Source organism: Sphaerodactylus townsendi, unplaced genomic scaffold (assembly GCF_021028975.2).
Source record: "Sphaerodactylus townsendi isolate TG3544 unplaced genomic scaffold, MPM_Stown_v2.3 scaffold_23, whole genome shotgun sequence".
Classification (NCBI taxonomy): domain Eukaryota; kingdom Metazoa; phylum Chordata; class Lepidosauria; order Squamata; family Sphaerodactylidae; genus Sphaerodactylus; species Sphaerodactylus townsendi.
In genome coordinates, this window is record NW_025950396.1 from 428804 (window position 1) to 451353 (window position 22550).

The window sequence follows — 22550 nt, forward strand, 5'->3', positions numbered from 1 at the left end:
ATTCCCCAACTCAGAGCTGGCAACTCTACTGGGGAGGGAATGAAATGCCCATCTCCGAAAGGATTTTGCCTTCTTTTCAGAAAGTATGGATATTGGGCCGAGGCCATATGGCAGAGCACGTCCTTTGCATGCCCAAGGGGCCAGGTTCTGTCACTAACAACCCCAGTGTTCAGGATTTCAAGCATAAGAACATAAGAACAAGCCAGCTGGATCAGACCAAAGTCCATCTAGTCCAGCTCTCTGCTACTCGCAGTGGCCTACCAGGTGCCATTGGGAGCTCACAGGCAGGATGTGAAAGCAATGGCCTTCTGCGGCTGTTGCTTCTGAGCACCTGGACTGTTAAGGCATTTGCAATCTCAGATCAAGGAGGATCAAGATTGGTAGCCATAAATCGACTTCTCCTCCATAAATCTGCCCAAGCCCCTTTTAAAGCTATCTAGGTTAGTGGCCATCACCACCTCCTGTGGCAGCCTATTCCAAACACCAATCACACGTTGCGTGAAGAGGTGTTTCCTTTTATTAGTCCTAATTCTTCCCCCCAGCATTTTCAATGAATGCCCCCTGGTTCTAGTATTGTGAGAAAGAGAGAAAAATTTCTCTCTGTCAACATTTTCTACCCCATGCATAATTTTATAGACTTCAATCATATTCCCCCTCAGACGTCTCCTCTCCAAACTAAAGAGTCCCAAACGCTGCAGCCTCTCCTCATAAGGAAGGTGCTCCAGTCCCTCAGTCATCCTCATTGCCCTTCTCTGCACTTCTCTGTACTCCAGTACTCCAAGTGCGGTCGCACCACTGCTTTATATAAGGGCATGGCAATCTTTGCAATTTTATTATCAATTCCTTTCCTAATTATCCAGCAGAGCTGGAAGAAGTCTCTGCCGTTGAGCCTGGATTGAAGTAGACAATTCAGAGGTAGATGGATCCACACCGCCACCCAGAATGAGACAAGTTCATGTCATCCCCGATTTGAATTTGTTGAGATTTCTTCTGATCCTTTCCAATATTTTCCTGTCTTGGCAAAGGCATCTCTCGTGAGCTACTCATTGTTCCCTTTCTACGTTTGCAGGAGAATGTTTCCTGCGATGAGAGTGAAGATTACAGGGTTGGACCCTCACCAGCAGTATTACATTGCCATGGACATCGTTCCTGTAGATAACAAGAGATACAGGTAAGGACTTTGGAAGACTTCCCTGAAGGACGTCATTTGGCACGAATTAAATTAAGAACTGCACTCCCAGGTTAACAAGCAAGGGACATATGGGGTGATTTCCCACTGTTGATGAATCCTGGGATTATCCAGGTTTCCTCACGATCTCCCCACTGCCCACAGATCAGTCCCGTTTCTGGCGCTCCTCCCACCCCCCACCCCCATCACAGGATTTTCCTGGACCTGCTTGTATATGCACCTTTTTGAAAAAAACACTCCAATGGGAGCTAATAGGAGATGGGGGCTACACATTTGAATGTCCATAACTTTGGCCTCTATGAACCAAACCTCACCAAAACTGAGTGGTAATATCAAGAGAGCCTCCTACTGATACCACCCAGGTTTTGTGAAGTTTGGTCCAGGGGGTCCAAAGCTACGGACTCTCAAAGAGGGTGTCCCCATTGTTTCCAATGGGGCTACACATTTGAGGGTCCATAACTTTGGCCCCCATGAACCAAACTTCACCAAACCTGGTTGGTTTCATCAGGTGGGTATTCTAAAGATACTCTGAAATTTTGGTGCTGCTAGCTTAACAATTGCACCCCTGACAGCAGGCAACCCCCAAGGGGCAGGCCTAGACGTCTTCACTAGAAACATGCTGTTGTGAGGATGTTGGAACCTGGATGAAAAGGTGCCGATTCTTTTGAAACTTGGTTGTATATAGATTAAATTTTTAGTTGGAATTCGGCCTCAGTAACCCGTAAGGTTCTCAACACTGTCTAGCCCTAACAGATGCCAGGAAATTTGTGAGGCAGTGCCTGGGAAGAGTGGAGTTTGCGGAGGATGTGATGTCAGGCAATGCTTTAGGAATTTCCCCTTCTGTGGTAAAGAATGCCCATCCACTGCCATACCCCTGATGGCTGGGATCAAGCTGAGTCCCTGTGGTGCCACAGTCCCAGACACCCCCTTCAGCAATTGCTTGGGTGTACTGTGTAAGGGTCTGGTACTCCAGTCAGTAATAAGACTCACAGTAGATTCAAGAACTTTATTTAGAACTGTGTCAGCCCCACGGCCAGATAGCCGAAACTGAAGTTTGACTCTCTGGCCCCAAGTATACACCTGATAGTTTGAGTCAACCCAGAATCCACCCCCACAGAACGTGAAAGGACAGCGAGAAAGAGACATTGTTTTTGGGACAGGCAGACTACCTCTTCAGGAAGGCAGATAAGAAGTAGCAGTTAAGCACTATTGCTAGTTACTTGCGAGCGAATGAAAGAGGCCTCGTGGCCTTGGACGATGATAATGGTTGGGCCATCTGCTCCAAGGCTGTGTACTTGCGAGCTGCCAAGCCAAGCATGGTGCAGGCCTGATGATACTGGGAGGAGAATCGGCCCTGAGTTTTGCTGCTCAGCTCCAGAGCCGCTCCTTTCCCTTCTTCTTCCTTCGATTTCACCAGTGCGCAAGCGGCAGTTGTTGTCTCAGTCCAAGTTCACATGGTCATCCCGGCGCGTTGCAATGCAAGGAGCTCAGGCTACGCCCTTGAGGAAATTTGGCGGCCATCACAATCACAGCCGCTCACAACGTTGCAGCACACAAGCGGGACAGATGACATTTTTGAAAGATGAAAACACAGACTGCCCCAGCTCAGTCGGAGAAAGAAAAGGCCTCTGCAGGTGCAGCCCACGCTCAGGAAGGCATCTGCAAGCAATGAACAATTCCCTAGTAGATCTAAGAGCTTTCATCTGTGGATTAGGGGGGTTAACCAATTAGCGTGCCCCGTGTGCAAAGTTTTCTTGAGGCAGTAATTGGAAAAGAGGATTAATAGAGAGATGCAAAAACAAGGAAGTAGTTCCAGGTATCATCTGGTTTCCATTTGAGATGAAGCACTTAGTTTCCTTCCTGTGCACATAATCACAGGGCCTGAACGCTCTTTGGTGAGCGCAGAAGAAAAGCTCGCAAGGAGAAAGAAGCTACAGGTGTCTCTTCCCCCCCACCCCCACCCCCACCCCACAAGTAACGAAAGCTCTTTTCTGTGTCCCTCTCAGGTATGTGTACCACAGCTCCAAGTGGATGGTGGCAGGCAATGCGGACTCCCCTGTGCCCCCCAGGGTTTACATCCACCCCGACTCGTTGGCGTCTGGAGATACCTGGATGAGGCAGGTTGTCAGCTTTGATAAACTCAAACTGACCAACAACGAGCTGGATGACCAAGGCCATGTAAGTGCCTTTCGTTTCAAGACAAGCCCTTTGCTTCCTCACTACAAGCCTTAGCTAAGTTGGCCCTGCCCATCTTGGCAACCAGTGGCAGACTGAGAGTGGCGGGCGTGGGCATGATAGCACATTGATGGTAGCCCTTCCAGGGAAAACCTGTCAGTGACATTAGTCCTCTCTAGGAATTGCTGAAAATTCTATAGGTTTACCATACTGTATCTGGGGAGTCCTAGAGAGGCATGACATCACTTCCAGCTTTGACCCTAGAACTGATACTTTGGGGCTTTCCCCACTGACAGAGTTGAACTGGTTTTTACCTAGGTTCGCCTCAGTGAATCCCCACTGCCACCGAGCTCAACATTGTTTTGTCTCAGTTCCCCCCCCCCCTCAGAACTGCGACATCCTTGTCGCAGTTATGAAATACACTTTTCTGCCGGAACAAGGTCGATACCGCTTCGAAGTGAGGAAGCATCGAAACGACACCTCATCCGTTCAACCAATCACGAGCCGCTTTTGTGGCATGTGCAGAACGGGAGAGTCATGGTGGGCAGAAAGCGCATGTAACTGTAAACTGTAAAAACTGTAAAAAAAAAAGAACGCTCCCGTTTCCCGCCGTAACACAAGCGCCAATCACGATCGAGGAGCGAAACAGGCACCAAGATGATCCCGCCCACTTAGCTCGGTTCCAGGGGGCCAACTCAGTTGCTGTGGGGACAGCCTGGAATCGCCCTCCACTGAAGGGAACCAAGTCGACCTTAGCTCCCTTCTGTAGTGGGGAAAGCCCCTATGTCACTGGCCTGCCAGCAGGATCTCCTGCCCTCACTGGAGGACTGTCAATGTAAGCCAGGAGTTTGCATGCTTTTTAAAACCCACTTGCTCTACTTTTCAAAATTTAGCTGCCAAACAACTCCATACCACTTTCCCCAATACGAAACACATAAATCTCCCATAAAACACTAGAATCTCACATGAGTTCACCTGGAACGAGTTTGTGTTTTCATGTCGAGTATTGATCAGAATCCTTATTGACAGGTAGCATTATTTCTGTCACATATTATGCAGAGGCAAACCTAAACTATGCACGTATTATCTAGAGGCCAACCTATATTTGTCCTCAAGTCTTATTTGTTTGTTTGTTTGTTTGTTTGACTTCTATCCTGCCCTGCCCCCGCAGGGCTCAGTCTTCTGGCTTACCCTATTCCCCTCCTCTTCTCTCCTGGCTTCACATCTCAACTGCAAGAGAATTGCAATCCCTGTTGGGTCCCAATCCCCACTTTGAAAACCATTGCTGTAAACTGTAATCTTCCTTCTACAAGCTCTCTGGTCTCAAGTCCCGGGAACACTATGCTGGGGCAACTTCCCCTCCTCCATGAGTAACCCAATTGTGTCTGCCCTGGTTGTGCCATAAATTGTGAGTGGGCCCTTCTTGTCTGGACATGGCTGTTTTTCTAGAAGCAGGCTTTGCGCTAGGAAAGCAGCCAACGCTGTGGAGGGTATGGACGATGCCATTATTATCGAGATTATAATGTTAGGGGGTCAAAGTTAGGGGTCTTTGGTGCTATTCATAAATCTCAATTGTAAAGTCGCCAGAACAGTGCCGTTCAAATAATTCTCCCCTTCCTTTCTTTCATTTTTTTAATTGTTTCAAAAGATAATCCTGCACTCGATGCACAAGTATCAACCACGCATCCACGTGATCCGCAAGGATTTCAGCAGTGAGCTGTCCCCCACAAAGCCTGTCCCTGCCGGGGATGGGGTGAAAACCTTCAACTTCCCGGAGACAGTCTTCACCACGGTCACGGCTTATCAGAACCAGCAGGTAACCAAACAAATGGCGTCCCCGTCAACCCATTTTCTCTTTCACCTTGAGGGTGTGATCCCCCCTCATCCCGACGAGAGGAGCGAAACGTGGTTGCGCTAAACAGCCCCAACAGCTGGGCAAATGAGCTGGGGGGAAATGAACATTCCTTTTCCAGGAGAGGCAGGTGGGAGATGGGTAGTCAAAATTAGTTGTGCAAACTTGAACCTGGAGTTACTTGCTGTCAATATTTTACTCCTAATCCATGGAGTAGCACAGCATCATTTGAGGAAAGCAGCATCATGCCATTGCTACAGGCAACATTAAGAACGTAAGAACATAAGAAAGAGCCTGCTGGATCAGACCAGAGTCCATTAGTCCAGCACTCTGCTACTCGCAGTGGCCCACCAGGTGCCTTTGGGAGCTCACATGCAGGATGTGAAAGCAATGGCCTTCTGCTGCTGCTGCTGCTCCCAAACACCTGGTCTGCTAAGGCATTTGCAATCTCAGATCAAGGAGGATCAAGATTGGTAGCCAAAGATCGACTTCTCCTCCATAAATCTGTCCAAGCCCCTTTTAAAGCTATCCCGGTTAGTGGCCATCACCACCCCCTGTGGCAGCATATTCCAAACACCATGTTGCATGAAAACAATGTTTCCTTTTATTAGTCCTAATTCTTCCCCCTAGCATTTTCAATGTATGCCCCCTGGTTTTAGTATTGTGAGAAAGAGAGAGAAAATTTTCTCGGTCAACATTTTCTACCTCATGCATAATTTTATAGACTTCAATCATATTCCCCCTCAGACGTCTTCTCTCCAAACTAAAGAGTCCCAAATGCTGCAGCCTCTCCTCATAAGAAAGGTGCTCCAGTCCTTCAATCATCCTCATTGCCCTTCTCTGCACTTTTTCTAACTCTTCGATATCCTTTTTGAGATGTGGCGACCAGTTATAATGAATCGTGGTCTACGCATGCAGTGAAACAAGGTGGTAAAGTCCTGGGGCAGTCAGAGTGGACTCTACCATTTCAGGTTGCGGCTGCAAGATTCCACTTTTTGACTCTCCCCCATGAGAAAAGTTAGATCAGAGAGTTTATGGAAAGCAGAGAAGGTTAGGGTTTTTTGCATAGGAATTTTGGGGTAAGGAATGAGCCGCTCCCATCAACACCGTCTTTTCCCAATTCTGCTCATTGGCTGAGTGTAGGCATTTCCAAAGTTGTCAGCGGTTCCAAGTCACTCTGTGGATTCAGAGACAAAATCCAAATCCAAACGCCATGATGTGAAAGAGCCATATTGTGAGGCTTATCATTGGTTCCCCTGGTTTATGACCGCCTGCCCCGACCAGCAGTCATTCCCAAGGCTCTTGAGTGGCTGCTTTTGGCAACCTGAGATCCTATTATCTGGGAGTGCTTGAGGTTGAACCTGAGACTTTTCCCAGGCAAGGGATATGGGCAGTGATGCTCACTTGAGGGCACTTTGATGTGTCACCTGTGGCTCTTCTAAGGGCCAGTTCCTAGTGTGTTGTCTGGTCCATGTTTCAGAAAAGTGGCAAAGGCCCAGTTCGGCCAATGAGCATGGCGCAGAGGAGCAGGGGCTTTAGTCTTTCCTCTCTGTGCCTTTGGCCACGGAAAAGCCCTATTCAACCTAAAGGAGGGTTCACAATTGAGACCTGAACTGGGTATTTCAGGCTAGCCCAGGGGTCGGGAACCTGCGGCTCGCGAGCCGCAAACGGCTCTTTAGAGCCTGTGGTGCGGCTCCACGCCCCTTCCTGGGCAGCGTGGGATTCCGCCCCCTTCCCCCGCCCAGAGACTGCCGCCGTGCCGCCGTCCCGGCCAGGCAACCTCCCCGCCGCCGCCGCAAGCGGCCTTCGCCGCCACCCCCCAGAGAAGCGGCTCCGCGCCACCGCCCCCCAAAGAGAAAGCGGCCTCCGTGCTGCCGCCCCGGGGAGAGAAAGCGGCCTCAGCGCCGCCCCTCCAGAAGAGAAGAAAGTGGCCTCACCGCCGCCCCAAAGAAAGCCAGCACCAGCCGTTAGCCCAAAAATCCCCGAAACAGCTCAGCCCTGGAGTTGGCAACGCAGGGGATTTTTTGACAGGTCGAAGAAGGGAGGGGGAAGGAGCCGCAACAGCGGTGAAAGTGAAACCAGCCGAAGCAGCAACAGAAGCAGCAGAGTCGAAACAACAGCCTCCGCTGCCTCCCCCCCCGCGCCTCCGTCCGCCCACAGAGGAAGAGAAGGAAGTCAGGGTGCGGCTCCATGAATTTTCTTTTCCGGGGAAAATGGGCCCAAATGGCTCTTTGAGTCTAAAAGGTTCCCGACCCCTGGGCTAGCCCAATCTCTTGTCAGGTCTCAGAAATCAACCAGTGTTCTCCGGTGCAGTTTTCCCTGTTGAGTTCTGCTTGTGAATTGGCTGCGGTTGAATTTTGGTTCCTGAGTACCTGATGGCATCTTCCATGAGCCTCCTCCGCTGTTGCCCGCCCCCAAGTAGCAGTTACAGTTTTTCCAGAGACTATAGAGATCAGTTCCTCTGGGGCAGAAGCGTACCAGGGGTAAATGGCGACGGGAGACAAATTGTCTCCAGGACACCCCCCAGGCTCCACCACCCCCCTCTGCCCCCACCCCTAGCTCCGCTCCCTGATTCCCCAGGCTCCACCCCACTGTCCTAGACCCCGCCCATGTCACCATGGACATGGACAAGGTCTAGGGTGCCCACCTCCCCTCCCCTCCCTCAGACTCCCCCTGCCGGCTAGGCTCCCAGCCGGCAGCCTGCAGTCTCTTCTGACCTCCCCTCCGGGCAGGCCAGAAGAGACTGCAGTCCCGGCCTCGGAGACCTTCTTTTATAAGCACTGAGGTCAGGGGGTGGGGCTTGGGGAGCAGGAAGGGGTGGGACTTTCTGCTCCCCAAGCCCCACCCCCGGCCTCAGTGCTTATAAAAGAAAGTCTCCAAGGCCGGGACTGCAGTCTCTTTTGGCCTGCCCGAGGGGAGGTCAGAAGAGACTGCAGGCTGCTCCCAGCCAGTGGGGGGGGGGAAGGGAGTGGGGAGTCCAGGGTGGGGTTGAGGGTGCTTGGAGGCAGCAGGAAGTCCTGCTGCCTCGTCGTTTTTGCGTGCCTTGGATGGGGGCGAGGCACGCAAAAATGATGAGACAGCAGGACTTCCTGGTCACGTGGGGGGGGCAATTTTGCGCCCCCCACGTGACTAGAAGAGTGGCGCCTGGGGACAAGGGGTACCCCTTGTCCCTAGGCAGATACACCACTGCTCTGGGGCAAATGGCAGCATTGGAGGGTGGAACCTATAGCAGCACCCTTGCTGAGGTCCTCAAAACTCTAACCTCCCCAGGGTCCAGCCCCAAATCTGTAAGAATTTCTCAACTCAGAGTTGGCAACTCTGTGTTTTCAGATCAGGGACCCAGCATTATCTCCAGGTGGCAGTATGGCGCCCATTGAGCTGAAGCTTGTGGCAGGAAGTCATGTGACAGGAAGAGGAGGACCTAAAGCCTTTGAACCTACCTATGGAGGCCTCTCCACTGCCAAGTGACCCTGTCATCCTACTGCTCCCTTCCAAGAAAAGGCGGTGGACATGGAGGCCTTTTGCTCAGTGAAGATGCTCTAGGTTCAGCTCCTATAAAGCTGCAAGATAAGGCAGCTTTATAAGAGATCACAACTGATCAGGTGGGATTCCGTGAGAGTTCCAATCTGTGGATGTGGGGGGGGGGGACTGCCCTTTCCTGAATCCAGAAACAAGGTCTGGGCACAAAATGCCGATTACGGCACTCTAAAATGAAGGCATCAGCCATGTATCATAGCTGTATGAAGGAAGAACAATATTGGTACAAGCCAAGTCCCATTACAATATATTAGGAGCACGGTGGTCTTAGTGCTAAGCTAGCAGAGCAAACTAAGATGACAGCACGAATTAGCTTGAAAGGAAAAGACAGGTGGTGTAACCCAACTGGTGGAAAAAACACACACACACACACACGGGGATCTACAGTGTGAGGCCACAGATTCCAGAGAGTGAAAAAAAAATAGCCTTAAATCAAGAACGGGAGATTTGCCACATGAACTTTTACATGTGTAGAGCATTCGTGCAGACATTCAAGTCTTGGTAAGAACTGCAGAAGGAGCCAACTTTTTTTTTAAAAAAAGAATTAATAAAGTGGGGTGGTTTTTCAGTCATATATAGGTATATGTTTAACATTTTTTATTCTTAAACTAATTAATTAATTAATTCTAATGTGCCCTGAACAGAGACTACCACTTTCTGTTTTTATAAATGAATAATGTTGTTTCAGAAGTTGATAGATTGACCACAGGTGTCAAACTCGCGGCCCTCCAGATGTTATGGACTACAGTTCCCATCATCCCCTGCCAGCATGATGCTGGCAGGGGATGATGGGAGCTATAGTCCGTAACATCTGGAGGGCCGCGAGTTTGACACCTACGGATTAAGCAGTTGCGCAAAAGGAAGAGGGAATGGGCAGTGATGGAGAGCAGGTGTGTCTTGAATCTGTGGTGTAAAGGTTAAGAGTGGACTCTAGTCTGGAGGACTGGGTTTGATCCTCATTCCTCCACATGAGTGGCAGACTCTTATCTGGTGAGCTGGGTTTGTTTCCTCACCCTCATGAACCCCGCTGGGTGAACTTGGGCCAGTCACAGTTCTCTCAGAACTCTCTCAGCCCCATCTACCTTACGTGGTGTCTGTTGTGGGGAGAGGAATGGAAAGGAGTTTGTCAGCCACTTTGAGACTGCTTACAGGCAAGAAAGGCAGGTATAAATCCAAAAGCTCCTCCTCTTCCTCCTTCTACCTCAACCAACCAACCAATCGGATGGTTGCTAGGAGCCTCTGTGTTTGTTGGCCTTTCTGTTTCTCCCTCCATTTTGGTGCCAAGGTCATCTCTATTGGCTGCATGGGACCCAAGAAATACACTTTTGCGCCATCTACAGTGCAAAGGATAAGAACGTTTTGTGGAAGTGAAGTGTTTTGAGACTCATTATGGTTGAGCAAACTGGGGTAGAAATCCACTCTTGATCTACATCGTCAGTAACTGGCTCAATTCCCTGATAAGCAGGCAGGGTTGCCAGGCAGTGCCAATGGCAACCAGTAGGAGGGTGTGTGCGGGGGAATTAAGTGACACTGTTACCTCAGGCAGGCAGTTTCTCCACGTAAGGGAATTAGTTGAAGAGGCAGAGTGAAAGGGGAGTAACTAGGACCTACAACAGTGATGGAGAACCTTTTCGAGACCGAGTGCCCAAACTGCAACCCCAAACCCATTTATTTATTGCAAAGTGTCAACACGGCAATTTAACCTGAATACTGAGGTTTTAGTTTAGAAAAAACAGTTGGCTCTGAGGCATGCGTTACTCAGGAGTAAGCTTGGTGGTAGTTGGTGGCTTTGCTTTGAAGCAACCGTGCACTCTTCCAATGGGTGAATCACGATCCTAGGAGGGTTTACTCAGAAGAAAGCCCCATTGCCAGCAACCGAGCTTACTCCCAGGTAAAGAATTGCGCTTTAGTTCTTTGCATGAAAATCAGTGGGGTTTAACAGCACTTAACGGGGTTACCTGCACTGCTTCCCCAAAACTAGGTTTAGGTTTAATGCTAATAATCGAGCCCAGTGCCCCAGGTCAGCCTAGATGTGTGAGCAGGCACTCTGTTTGAGCGTGCCCACAGAGAGGGCTCTGAGTGCCACCTCTGGCACCCGTGCCATAGGTTCGCCACCACTGACCTACAACCTATATATATATACCAGGATTGTCCCAAGCGGAAACTCTCAAAAAAAGCAAGCAGTTGTTGGCAAAGAAACGAGTTTCATTAGAAATAAAAATAAATGTCATGCAATCAAAGAACAAGCACACAGAATCATACAAGAGCTAAGAGGAGAAAAGGAAAAAGGCTTGATAGCACTGTGCGGATGGGTGATCATTTCCAATTCCCAGAGAGAGAGACATCCATGAGAAGCAGAGCTGAGAAAGGAAAATGATCAGCCATTTTGGAAACAAAAGAGACGACACACACACAAGAAGAAGAAGAGTTTGGATTTATATCCCCCCTTTCTCTCCTGCAGGAGACTCAAAGGGGCTTACAATCTCCTTGCCCTTCCCCCTCACAACAAACACCCTGTGAGGTAGGTGGGGCTGAGAGAGCTCCAAGAAGCTGTGACTAGCCCAAGGTCACCCAGCTGGCGTGTGTGGGAGTGTACAGGCTAATCTGAATTCCCCAGATAAGCCTCCACAGCTCAGGCGGCAGAGCGGGGAATCAAACCTGGTTCCTCCAGATTAGATACATGAGCTCTTAACCTCTTACGCCACTGCTGTGAGGCGTGTTTGTGTGTGTGCATGTGTGTGTGTGGCATGGATCCAAGACACGCACATGGGGACCAAGGACCTAATTTTACACCCTAAAACAGGTTCTGAGGTGACATGAGGTGCTGTGGCAGGGATTCCAGAGATCAAAAGAGTTGATTGACGAGTTGATTGCTTTTCTGGCGATTTAGACCAAAAGGGTAGGATAGTTTTTGACGGTTCATAAATCTAAATGTCTGGACTAGTTGGATGCAGATTTGGTTGGAAACGGTCTGCTTGACATGCTGATTAAAATACCGTGAGGTGACACAAGGGGCTCTAACTAGTCCTTCCTTGTGCATAAAAGCCTGGAACATTCTTTGGCCGGGGGGAAAAGTCAGCTGCCAACCCCTTTCCTACCCAGGCTTGAGCAGAATGAAATGGATTCCAGAAATGTCTCCGAAGGGCATCCATTTGGGGGGAGCAGCGCCATTCTCTGATGCCAACCTTAGAGGACCCCTTGCCTCGCATGAAAATCAGTGGGGTTTAACAGCGCTTAACAGGGTTACCTACACTGCTTCCCCAAAACTAGGTCTTAGGTTTAATGTTAATAATCGAGCCCAGTGGTCCAGGCCAGCCTAGATGTGTGTGTGTGTGGGGGACTCTGCACATGCCCACAGAGAGGGCTCTGAGTGCCACCTCTGGCACCCGCGCCATAGGTTCGCCACTGCTGGACTAGGATCTCAGAAATCCAGGTTCAAATCCCCAGTTGCATCATGGAAACTTACCAGGTGACCTTGGACCAGTCAAATACTTTCATCCTCAACCCTGACAATTATATGGATGGGAGACCTCCAAGGTCTTTTTCTTTCTGAAACCCTGCCCTCCCAAGTCCCCACCGCCAAATGTCCAGAATTTCCCATCCCAAAGTCGGCAGCCCAATCTCTTGTAGAATTTATGCTTAACATTTTGCAAAGCAATTGACTGTGAGTTGCGGGGGAGAAGGGCAATTGGGAAATTATAATGGAAAGATGGTAACAATAGAAATGTAAATGCCTGTATTCTGTTACAGATCACCAGATTAAAAATTGACCGGAATCCATTTGCAAAAGGGTTCAGGGATTCTGGAAGGAACAGGTAAGATGGTCCCTTCAATATTACTTTGTAGTTTTGAGCTAACTCTTCCCTCATTACTTGCATTGACTTAGGTTCTCTCCATGCAATATCTGAAAAGAGAGTGTCATAAGGTCATAAGTCATAAATCATTTTATTTACAGTCAGTGACCAGTAGTACAAGATCAGGGTACATCAGTTTCAAGGTACCGTTACCATAGTATATATTTGGTCCAGCTTACTGATATCTATGACCAATAGTCCCTCTAACCGTGGTAGGGATCTGTATGGAAGTTCCCTACCTCCGTGTGGAACTGAGCCACCTGCAAGAGCTCCCCCTGCTGGTGGCTGCCTGACCTGCGCAACACCAATATGGTGTAGTGTCCGCGCAACTCATGTGGTCATGCAGCTTACAGGGAACGTTGTCTGTGACTGTACATCCCTTTCCAAAAAGATGGTTGGAAAGACCAAGTTGGACTGTGACTGTCATCTGCTTTGGAGAGGGCCCTAAGTGGGGATAAGTGCTATCAAATCTGACCATGCCTGGTTGGGGCAAGAGTACTGTTCACACATCCTGGTGCCCATTAAATATTATCTGTACAAATTATTGGATCAGGTTGTTCTGGATGCTTTGCAAGGATTATGGAACTGGGCAGCATGTGGGCTTCTAGCCACACAAGTTGTCATGCTTGTTCAAATGACCCAGGAGTCAAGAGATGAATGGCAGCTAAGTTCCTTCAGTTTCAAATAGTAGAAGAAGAGTGAAGAAGAGTTTGGATTTATATCCTTCCTTTCTCTCCTGTAGGAGACTCAAAGGGGCTTACAATCTCTTTGCCCTCACAACAAACACCCTGTGAGGTGGGTGGGGCTGAGAGAGCTCTGAAAAGCTGTGACTAGCCCAAGGTCACTCAGCTGGCATGTGTGGGAGTGCACAGGCTAATCTGAATTCTCCAGATAAGCCTCCACAGCTCAAGCGGCAGAGTGGGGAATCTGTACTATTATTGGTGATAGTGGTAGTAATAGTCGCAGTAGTAGTTTGTCATACTTTGGTAACATCATGAAAAGACAAGAGTCACTGGAAAAGACAATAATGCTAGGAAAAGTGAAAGGCAGCAAGAATAGAAGAAGGCACAACATGAGATGGATCAACTCAAGAAAGGAAGCCAGGGCATTCAGTTTGCAAGACCAGAGCAAGGCAGTTAATGATAGGGTGTTTTGCCAGACATTAATTTATAGGGTCATCATGAGTAGGAAGTGACTTGATGGCTCTTAACACACATACACAGTAGTAGTAGCGGCAGTAATAATGGGAGCAGTGGTAGCAGCAGTAGTAATAGTAGTAGTAGTAAGTTGCAGCAGTAGTTGGTAGGTAAATAGGTACCCTGCCTTTCTGCTTTTACAAGGGCTGCCAAAGCACAAAGCAGGATGGGGGGTGGGAGGCTGCCGCACTGCTTTCTGGGGCGGTCCCCTGAACCGGGAGCGCCCCAGAAGGCAAAATCGGGACAGGTACAAAACCCCGCGGGACAGATTGGTGTAAGGCGGGACTGTCCCGCCAAAAGCAGGACGTCTGGTCACCTTACTGTAATGGCCAGGAGGGTTCATAAGGGATTAGGCAGTTTTGTTATATTAGAGGAGTCACTCACAACTGGACTATATTGTCCCTGTGGGAAAATCTACTATCTGTTTGTGTGGGTTTGTGTGGGTTGGAGACTTACTGCTGAAACAAACACAATGAGTACTGGTTTGAAGTCAATGGAAAGTATTCTTTTTCTAAATCACTGTGAATTTGCACGACATGTAGGCTTTTTAAAGTACAGCCAGAGGCAGCTAAGCCATATTAGGAATTTCCTGACTCAGAGATGGCAGCCATATCAAGGACCAATATTGCATAACCCCCACACTTTTTGACCTCCCTTATGGATTAAGATGGCGGCTCTTAGAGGATCCCAGGCCCTCTCTGCTATTTATGCACCCTTACAGTTACACTTAGAGGTCAAAATCTGTCAAGGGAGGGTGCCTCACCTGAGATGGACCTTGTTTGAAGGCTCACCTGTGCAGGGGTGGGCCCCTGGGGTCAAGGACTGAAGCTCGCTGGGTTTAAAGAGTCTAGAGACAATGCTGAGGATCAAAAGCAGGCAGACCAGGTCTCCTGCTATCCTGTTAAAACCACAGAGATTTGGGAATTGGAGTCCACTCTGGAGATTGCCAGAGTGTCTCCATGGTGTGCGGTGCCACTTTTGGTTATGTGACCAGAAGTGACGTGATGGCGTCACATGACACCCTGCAATGTCCAGTGTCACTCCCAAGCACTTGATAACACCAACCAAAGTCAAGTCATCTGAAGTGCCCAGGTCTCTGCTCTCCTGTCGAGGAGATATCAGGAGATAAAGGGAAGTAGCGTAGTCGCGGTGATATTCGGAGAAGCTTTCTTTGAGGCACAAAGAAAACCTGGGCTAAAGGGAAAGTTAAAATTGAGTGCAAGCCAAGCGTGGCAAAGGTCACAAAGGCACGGCGCAGCAAATTCCTTCATGGTAAAATGGCGAAAACAGGGCCTCTCTATTATTCCCTCCATTATATGTATGTAAAAAGATCTCATCTGGCAACTGACCAGAAATGGAGGGAAAAAACAGTTATGCCAGTGGAAAACCAGCCAGCCGTCAACCGTCAAATCAGTCACAATCTGGGGGCTGGTTGAGGAAGACCCCCATCTGCAGTCTGGATCTCAAGCAACAGTGATGTCATTGCCTCCCACCAGGGCACAGGAGGCCCATTTGAACCCACACTACAGCACAGATGAATTTTGCAGACATCTGAGAAAGGAATCTAGTTGTGCCAGATTATTGCTAGACTGGCCCAAGGAAGCCCACCCCATCCCTGATGGAAATGAAAGAGCCAGGGCCTCAGGAAAGATGTGGTTGATACAAGGGACTTGTTTGCTTTGAGAGAACTTGGGAAGGGCCAAGGATACTGTGGCGGAACAGGCCTGCTTTGACTTGCAGGCCCTATTCCACCCAGCCCTCTGCCAAGGGTTCCCAACTTCTCCTGGAGGGGGATTTCTTTCTCTCTCTATGGCAGGGGTGGCTCCAGATGTTCATGGACTACAATTCCCAACAGCCCCAATTGGGCATGCTGGCAGGGGCTGATGGGAATTGTAGTCCATGAACATCTGGAGCACCATAGTGTTACCTAGCCTAACAGGGGTTATACATTTATTAAAAGGGAATCTCCACCAGCTGCTAAGAGTGTAACAGCACACATATGGTTTAAAATAGTGAAGGGGAATGAGCACTCAACTTGGCAGTGTGAGAGGCGGCTAGGAAGGGATATTTTAGACTATGAATACGGGGAAGGGATTGGCAAGGAGCGTTCTGCAGAGTAATGCAAGAGTCCAAATTGAGTTTCAAAATATTTATATAAATTTGGTTTAAAAAGCATACATACAGCAAGGCATAAGAGCACATACATGCAAGTTCCTAGTATATAGAAAGGTTGAAAAAGTAGGTGGGAAGATAGAGAGGGAGTTGGGAGGCAGCAGGGTGATACGTTACCTAACGATCTTAAGGAGCACATGAAGCAGTAGAAGGCAGGGATTCCACGCCAGCACAGAAACCCAGGAGAAGACGATATCATGTCTCACACTGACCAGACCAAGGGAGGCACAGGCTAGTAATGAGCAAGGTGTTGCAGGTGAACTAGGTTTTTATAAGGTAGATAGTTCTCTTGGCGGGAAAAGGAACCAATTGCACTAAGTTTCACATCTGTGCTGGGTTTGGGGTGCAGAGCTAATTAATCAGCTCATCTAAGTCCGGGACAATGGGGCCAAATTGCATTGTTAGGCTAAACGAGGAAACGCTGCAAGGCTTCCATGCAGATTAACTCTTTAGAGTCACTGCCCAGGATATTCAGATTTGGCTGAGACGTTGGATCGGGATAAGGTGAGTGGTTTAGGAAAGTCATAACTTTCCTAATGCAGAGAGATGCAGAGTCATAACTTTCCTAATGCAGGAGATGCAGAGAAGCAACCATTTGTTGCTGACCTGGTTTCCAGAAGAGATAAGGAAATGCAGTATCTGATATTACTGTGTCTTTCCATATTCTTTGTTTTAACAGTATCTTTGCAAGGTGTGGTAATCAAGCATCCCCTCAAACAAAATGAGACCTCCAGGTTATGCAGGAGTAACTCATCCTCTTGATTAGATTTTGTGAAGCAAACCTTTGACCTTTGGCTTGCTGTCAAGTGGACATGCTGCTACCTACACAGAGAGGTGTTGTGACAACTGGCTTCTGCCAATATGATTTTAAAGAAAATATATATTGTAATAATATATGGGGGGTGATCAGGGCCATAACAATAAGTTGGCCACCCCTACTCTACAGTAACTGCTTTCACCACTTAACCTTTGAAGGAATTTCCCACTGGGGAGAGTCAGGAACCCCAGCTTCCTTGCCAACTCTGAGACCTTGCCTCTGTGTCTCCAGCTGCCCCTCTCCTGGGTACCTCAGGGATGGTTTACGGCCTGGAGGAATAGCTGCTTGCCAACTGCCAGCCTTCCCCCAGGTGCCCTCCTTTTAAAATAGCACGTCCAAGACAGTGGAGGTCTATGTGGTGCAGAGAACGGCCGTCAGCATCCAACATTAAGAGGCATTTGTTAAAAGGAAAATGTTTGCAAGTATCATTTCAGCACAGCATCGGACTGGTCAGGGGATTCAAAGGAAATGAGGGATAAACGCAATTCCCTCTGTCCCTTTCTCTCTGTGTATACCCTCTTTGTTATTAAAATAGGGCAGACTCTTTATGCTTAGGATATTTCAGCTGCCTACAGATTCTCCATTACGTATAACAAATCCTTCAACTCCTTGGGCATGGACATGATCAAAATGGCTGCTGCCTCCAGAACTCCAGCAAGAGTCTCCTTCAGTGGTCTCAAACCGACCAGAGCTTCCTCTCTGCTCCCAAGAGTTTCATCAGTTCTCAGCCCCCAGCTGTAAGGAATTCCATAGAAGCAGAAATAAAAGGCTTTTTGGGTGTAAAAGTCCGTTTATTAAGACATCTTAGAAAGCTCACATACACGTAGTGGCAGGAATGGCACTTCCCGCCAGAAGCACAGGTTATAACACCATTCACCCCATCCCCCCTTCCTGCTTCCCATGGGAGCGGGTCTTCATCTCCAGCGCAAGAAGATAAAGGTCTCGCCCGATGCATCTGGCCCATCGCCGGGCTGTGGAGATGCACTCAAGGTTACTTCACCATCAACAACACCATTGAATCCTTTTACACTCTGCCTCCCCTAAAGAAGACCCTTTCCCCCCAGGTTTTATGGCTTGGTAAGGCGCCGTGGAAAGCAGAAATAAAGGGTGGGGGCTTCAATATTTTGAGGAATAAACCCGTTGATTAGCACGCAGAGTGAATATCCTGCACAAGAGACTAAATATTACTGGCGCTTATGCGATTAAAGCGCAGAGAGTCCAGGATAAGCGTCAATTTCGTAGTGCTTGTGGCCATCAATAAATAATAGTCGGTGGGGCTCTCCGAATGGAGTGCCAGGCATCGGAAGCGGGAACCTCCTTGAGCAAGCTGGAATGGAAGACAGGATGGATGTTACTAAGAGAGTTAGGCAAATCTAAGCGGGCAGTGACATCGCATGTCACTCAGTAATGTCTGAAAAGGTCCCACCAATCTCTTACCAGAAGTTTGGAATATTTATACGTCGCCTTCGAGGATTTTTGGCAGATAAATACACCGAGGAGCCCACCGCGCGGAGAGGAAATCCGAAAGCGGTGTTTATCCGCTTGCAGTTTTGGGAGTCCCTTTGCTTGTTGTAAAGTACGGTCTGGACCGACTTCCATCCCTCGACTAGGATGAAATCCATTGTTGAAATTCTCCTTGGGGTCCAAAGCTGTCAAAGCGGTGGATGTGGTAACCTTGGCCGGAAGGAGCGACCAGACACAATTTCAAAGGGGTTTTCTTTGTACTACTATGAACCGCGATTGTTGTGGCGTACATTCCTTAGCGGAATAAGCTTTCCGCGCTAATTGTCTTGGTGGTAGTTGTTGCTTATTTCGCGTAAATACTGCTCTAAGGGTTCTGTTGGTTCTACTCCGTCCTAGCCGTCACTTTGAGCGTGGTAAGGCGGCGATGTCGGCGACCCCCCAACAACTTAAAAGCAACGCTTCAGAACTTTTGAGATGTAAGTGGGGGTCAGCGGTCGGAGACCACCTTAGCGAAGGCCGAATGGGGAGGCGGTAAACATGTATGTTGAATAAACAGCCGTTATAGCTTAGGAGCGGAGGATGGAAGCACATGGAATGAAATGGGCTTGCTTAGAGGGCAAGTCTACCACCACCCACAAAACCGTGTTGCCATGACTTTCGGGCAAAAATCTGGTGAATAAAATCCATGGAGATGACTTCCCAAGTGCGGAGGCCACGGGAGAGGTTTCAATAGCCCATGGGGCTTTCCCGAGGATGGTTTTGGCTTCTGCACAAACCGGAGCAACCTTTTAATGTAATGCCTCAATGTGCTTTTGCGCTATTAGCGGCGCTAACACCAGAACTGCCCGTGGGCTAAATGCAGAGAGTTTTCAAAAGCAAAAAATGTCAGTTTCCAGAGCGGGCATGGTGGCGTAAGCTTCAAGAACCTGCTTGGCGGAGGGGAGGCACGCGTGCCAACATTCCCCTCGCCAAACTCCATTCTCCAAGCGCACGGTGGGAGTCACCTTAGTCTCGCTGGAGGCTCGTTGCAGCCCGCCTCCTCCAGTTCCGCAGGAAAGGGGAGGCGAGACTAGGAATGGGGGTGGAGGAGAAGTGGGCGTTTGAGATCGAGACACCTAACCCCAACTGGGAGGGGAAAGAACAGAAAGCGCGGAATGTCTCGTAAGGCGAAAGCTCCACTACACTCCCAGGTGCTGAGCAGCCAAGTCAACCAGTTTGTTGGTTTTCCCAGGGGAAAAAAATGGACTGTAAAAGAGAAGCGAGAAGAAATCATTGCCGAACGGGGTTGTTTCCATGGAACATCTTGAGGGGTGGAAAAGAGCTGCCAGGTTTTATGATCCGACCAAGCCTGAAAGGGTGTTTAAAGCCCCCTCCAGCCGAGTAGTAAGAAGTGGAGAAGTGCTACTTTTGATGGGTCGCGAGTCTCTTTATCTCCCACAGTCCAGTTGAGTTCAGCACCAGAGAATTTTTTTAGACAAATAAACACCGCGAACCAACCTACCATCTTTATTTTTCTGCAACAGGGCTTGCCCCAAGTGCTTTGTCCGAGCATCCACGTGAACCACAAACGGGAGATCTGGGTCAGGGTGCTTTAGGATGCCAGGTTCGATTAGTAAACGCGAGATTTTAAGAGTTGAAAGGCTGTTTGACATTCCTCAGACCTCAGGAAAAGGGGGGCCCGGGCTTGGCGGACGGTGGATCTTTACCCACTTAGTGCCAGCGTAGAGGTCTGTGAGAGGAGAGTCAGTTCAGCGAATTGGGGGTATAAAGTCCGCGATAGAAATTTAGCAAAACCAAGAAACGACTGGGAGTTCTTTGCGGTTGGTGAAAGGGGCAGGCCATTGGAGGACTCGCGTCAATTTTAGCAGGATCCATTTTCAAGCCCCTCGGCTTGAATCCGATAACCCAAATAGTCAATGGAGGTCTGATGGAAACAGCATTTGGAGAGTTTGGCAAAGAGAGAGTTGTCAAAAAAAGCAAAGCCGCTTTCAATACCTCTCGAACTCAATATTTCATGCTCTTCTATGGTTTGTGAGTAAATTAAAAGCGTCATCTAAGTATACCACAACCCGCTTGTACAATAAATCATGGAGAACTTCGTTGATAAGGGCCATAAAAGCTCCGGGGGGCCCCACTTAACCCGAATAGCATTATTAAATATTCAAACTGTCCAAACTTTGTGTGCGTTAAACGCATGATCGGGTGTTCATAGCCTTCAGCAATTCTGACTCTGTAGTAAGCTTCTCTCAAGTCCAATTTGGTAAAAAATGTTGCCGAAAGTAGAAAATACAAGGGATGTAGAATAAAGGCGAAGGATATTTATTGGACAGGGAGACCGCGAGATTGAGACCATCGATAATCTGTGCAAAGCATTCAGAAGACCCATCTTTCTTCTTTACAAAACAAAGCGAGGGCGAAAGCGTGTGTGTGTTTGGTAGGCCCGCCGTGGTATTATGAACCCGAGCAAGGTTCTTGCTTGTCCAGAGAGCCACAGTTCCTTCTCTCATTTGAGGACTCATGCTGCGGTGAATTCTACCTGCTTGGGTAGTTAAGCCCTTGGTTGTATAACAATATCTTACAGTCCAGTGTCTCTGTGGGGTGGCAACTGCTCGCATTCCTGCCCCTGAACACCTCTGGCTAGATCATGATACGCAGGTGGGATGCCAATAGAATGGGAACTGTCGCTAGGAAGCCAGGGAGGGTGTGTCAGGAGAGCGTTGGGTTTCTCCCAATTCATGTGTTCACCGCAGGGAGGGTCAGTGAATTCTAGGATCCGTTCTTTCAAATGAACTTTTGGTTCATGCCAACAATAACCAAGGCATGCCCAAAACTGTGGAGTGTTTGGCCACTGGCCCCAAACTAAAACTAATTTTCTCCCAACTGGTCGGTATAGCGGAGGAGAAACGGCTGTGTTTTGTACTGGGCGGTCCTTCGTTCGAGGGGCTGCCGTCCATTTGGGTGAATGGTATGAGCTTAGCCAGGGAATTAGGTCAGACCTAGCTCCTCTGCCACCTGGGGCGCATTAAGCAGTGGGAGCAGCGGAATCCCTGAGGCGAGGCTATATCGCGAGTGTGTTTGAGGTTGGCCAGAAATGCTTGAACAGTAATGGGGCGCTGCCTTCCTCACCGTCAGGAGTTGGGCCCATGTCCATGGAGGCTGAAGAAAGGCAAGCAGCTGCTTCCCCCCTCCTCTGGTGCGCCGCCGGTAACGCTTTAGGCGAGCCTGTAGGGCGGCCCTGACCACGATGGTGGTTGGCAGGCGGAGTCGCGTGGAGCTGGGCCGGTTGGTTTTGTTTCTTGGGACAGTTGGCTGGCTAAGGCCAGCCTGGCCCTCCGCGTAAAGACACAATCCCAGTCGGCGTTCAAGAGGTGGTTCGGTAAGGCGGCTGGAAGCGACTTGGTGAGACACATTAGTGGTTTTAGTAAAAGGCTGACCTCCGGCCTGGCGTATTCAAGCGAGCGCCGCAGGGGACTAACTGGATCAATCTGCAATAGTACGAGGAGCAATTAAAGCTTTACCGTTTCCGCGTAGCTTGCCGTCCACGGCATCCGAGAAGTATTAGCATTTCATGCGTTCAGGCCACTCAGGAGGAAGTCGAGCAGCGTAGAAATTCCGCGAGGGCCCAGGAGAATTCTGCAAGCGGTGGTTGCCTTGCTGGATGGTTTGATGGATGCGGGGATAGCTTCATTCGGCCTGGATCTTGAAAGCAGCTCTTAAAGGCTTGGAGAAGTCTGCGGGCGCAATAGAGAGTCCTCATCCTGCAAACCCAAAGAGTCCGCGAACCATTAGGTTGCTGTCGGTTTACCCCATCCAGGACTGAGCCGATGTCCCGTATTTTTTCGCGCTCAGACCGGTATAAATCATCATAGTCTTCCAAGTGGGCATTGAGGTGCAAAATGAAGTAGGGAAGTTTGGAAGCGGTCCCATCAAAACGGAGGCTGGTATCGGGGGGCGATGAGTAGCCCGTTCATGGACTCTTAGCCTGCTAAGGAGGTGGTTTGCGCAGCGGTTGAGCAGGTTGGGCAGGCAGCTGTTATGCAGTGCAGGCGGAATCCCGAGCGCTGGCCGGTGCGCTGGCGTTTGGGTGGCAAGGACCCAGATGCGTGGCCCCCCTGGCACCGGCATGATCAGTAACAGCATAGACTCCAACCAGGGGCTTCCTGGTCTGCTGCCTCCTTAGTTCCCTCTCCAAGCGCAGCCAGCTCCCTCTCGCTTAGCGAGTCCCAAGTGCATCCTGGTGCGCATGCAAAGCAGCTTTTCGTTCCAATTTAGCCAGTTTATAGGTCCCGTTTAA

General features: G+C 49.2%; 1 protein-coding gene across 1 annotated transcript in view; it reads left to right on the top strand.

Moving 5' to 3' along the window:
* The window catches only part of TBX15 (T-box transcription factor 15), a 173303-nt gene that overhangs the window by 100687 nt on the left and 50066 nt on the right, over positions 1-22550 (top strand). Inside the window, exons 3-6 of the mRNA XM_048482794.1 lie at positions 1070-1171; positions 3196-3367; positions 5013-5180; positions 12504-12568. Of these exons, the coding sequence (XP_048338751.1) occupies positions 1070-1171; positions 3196-3367; positions 5013-5180; positions 12504-12568 (507 nt within the window). The remainder of the gene's footprint in view (positions 1-1069; positions 1172-3195; positions 3368-5012; positions 5181-12503; positions 12569-22550) is intronic.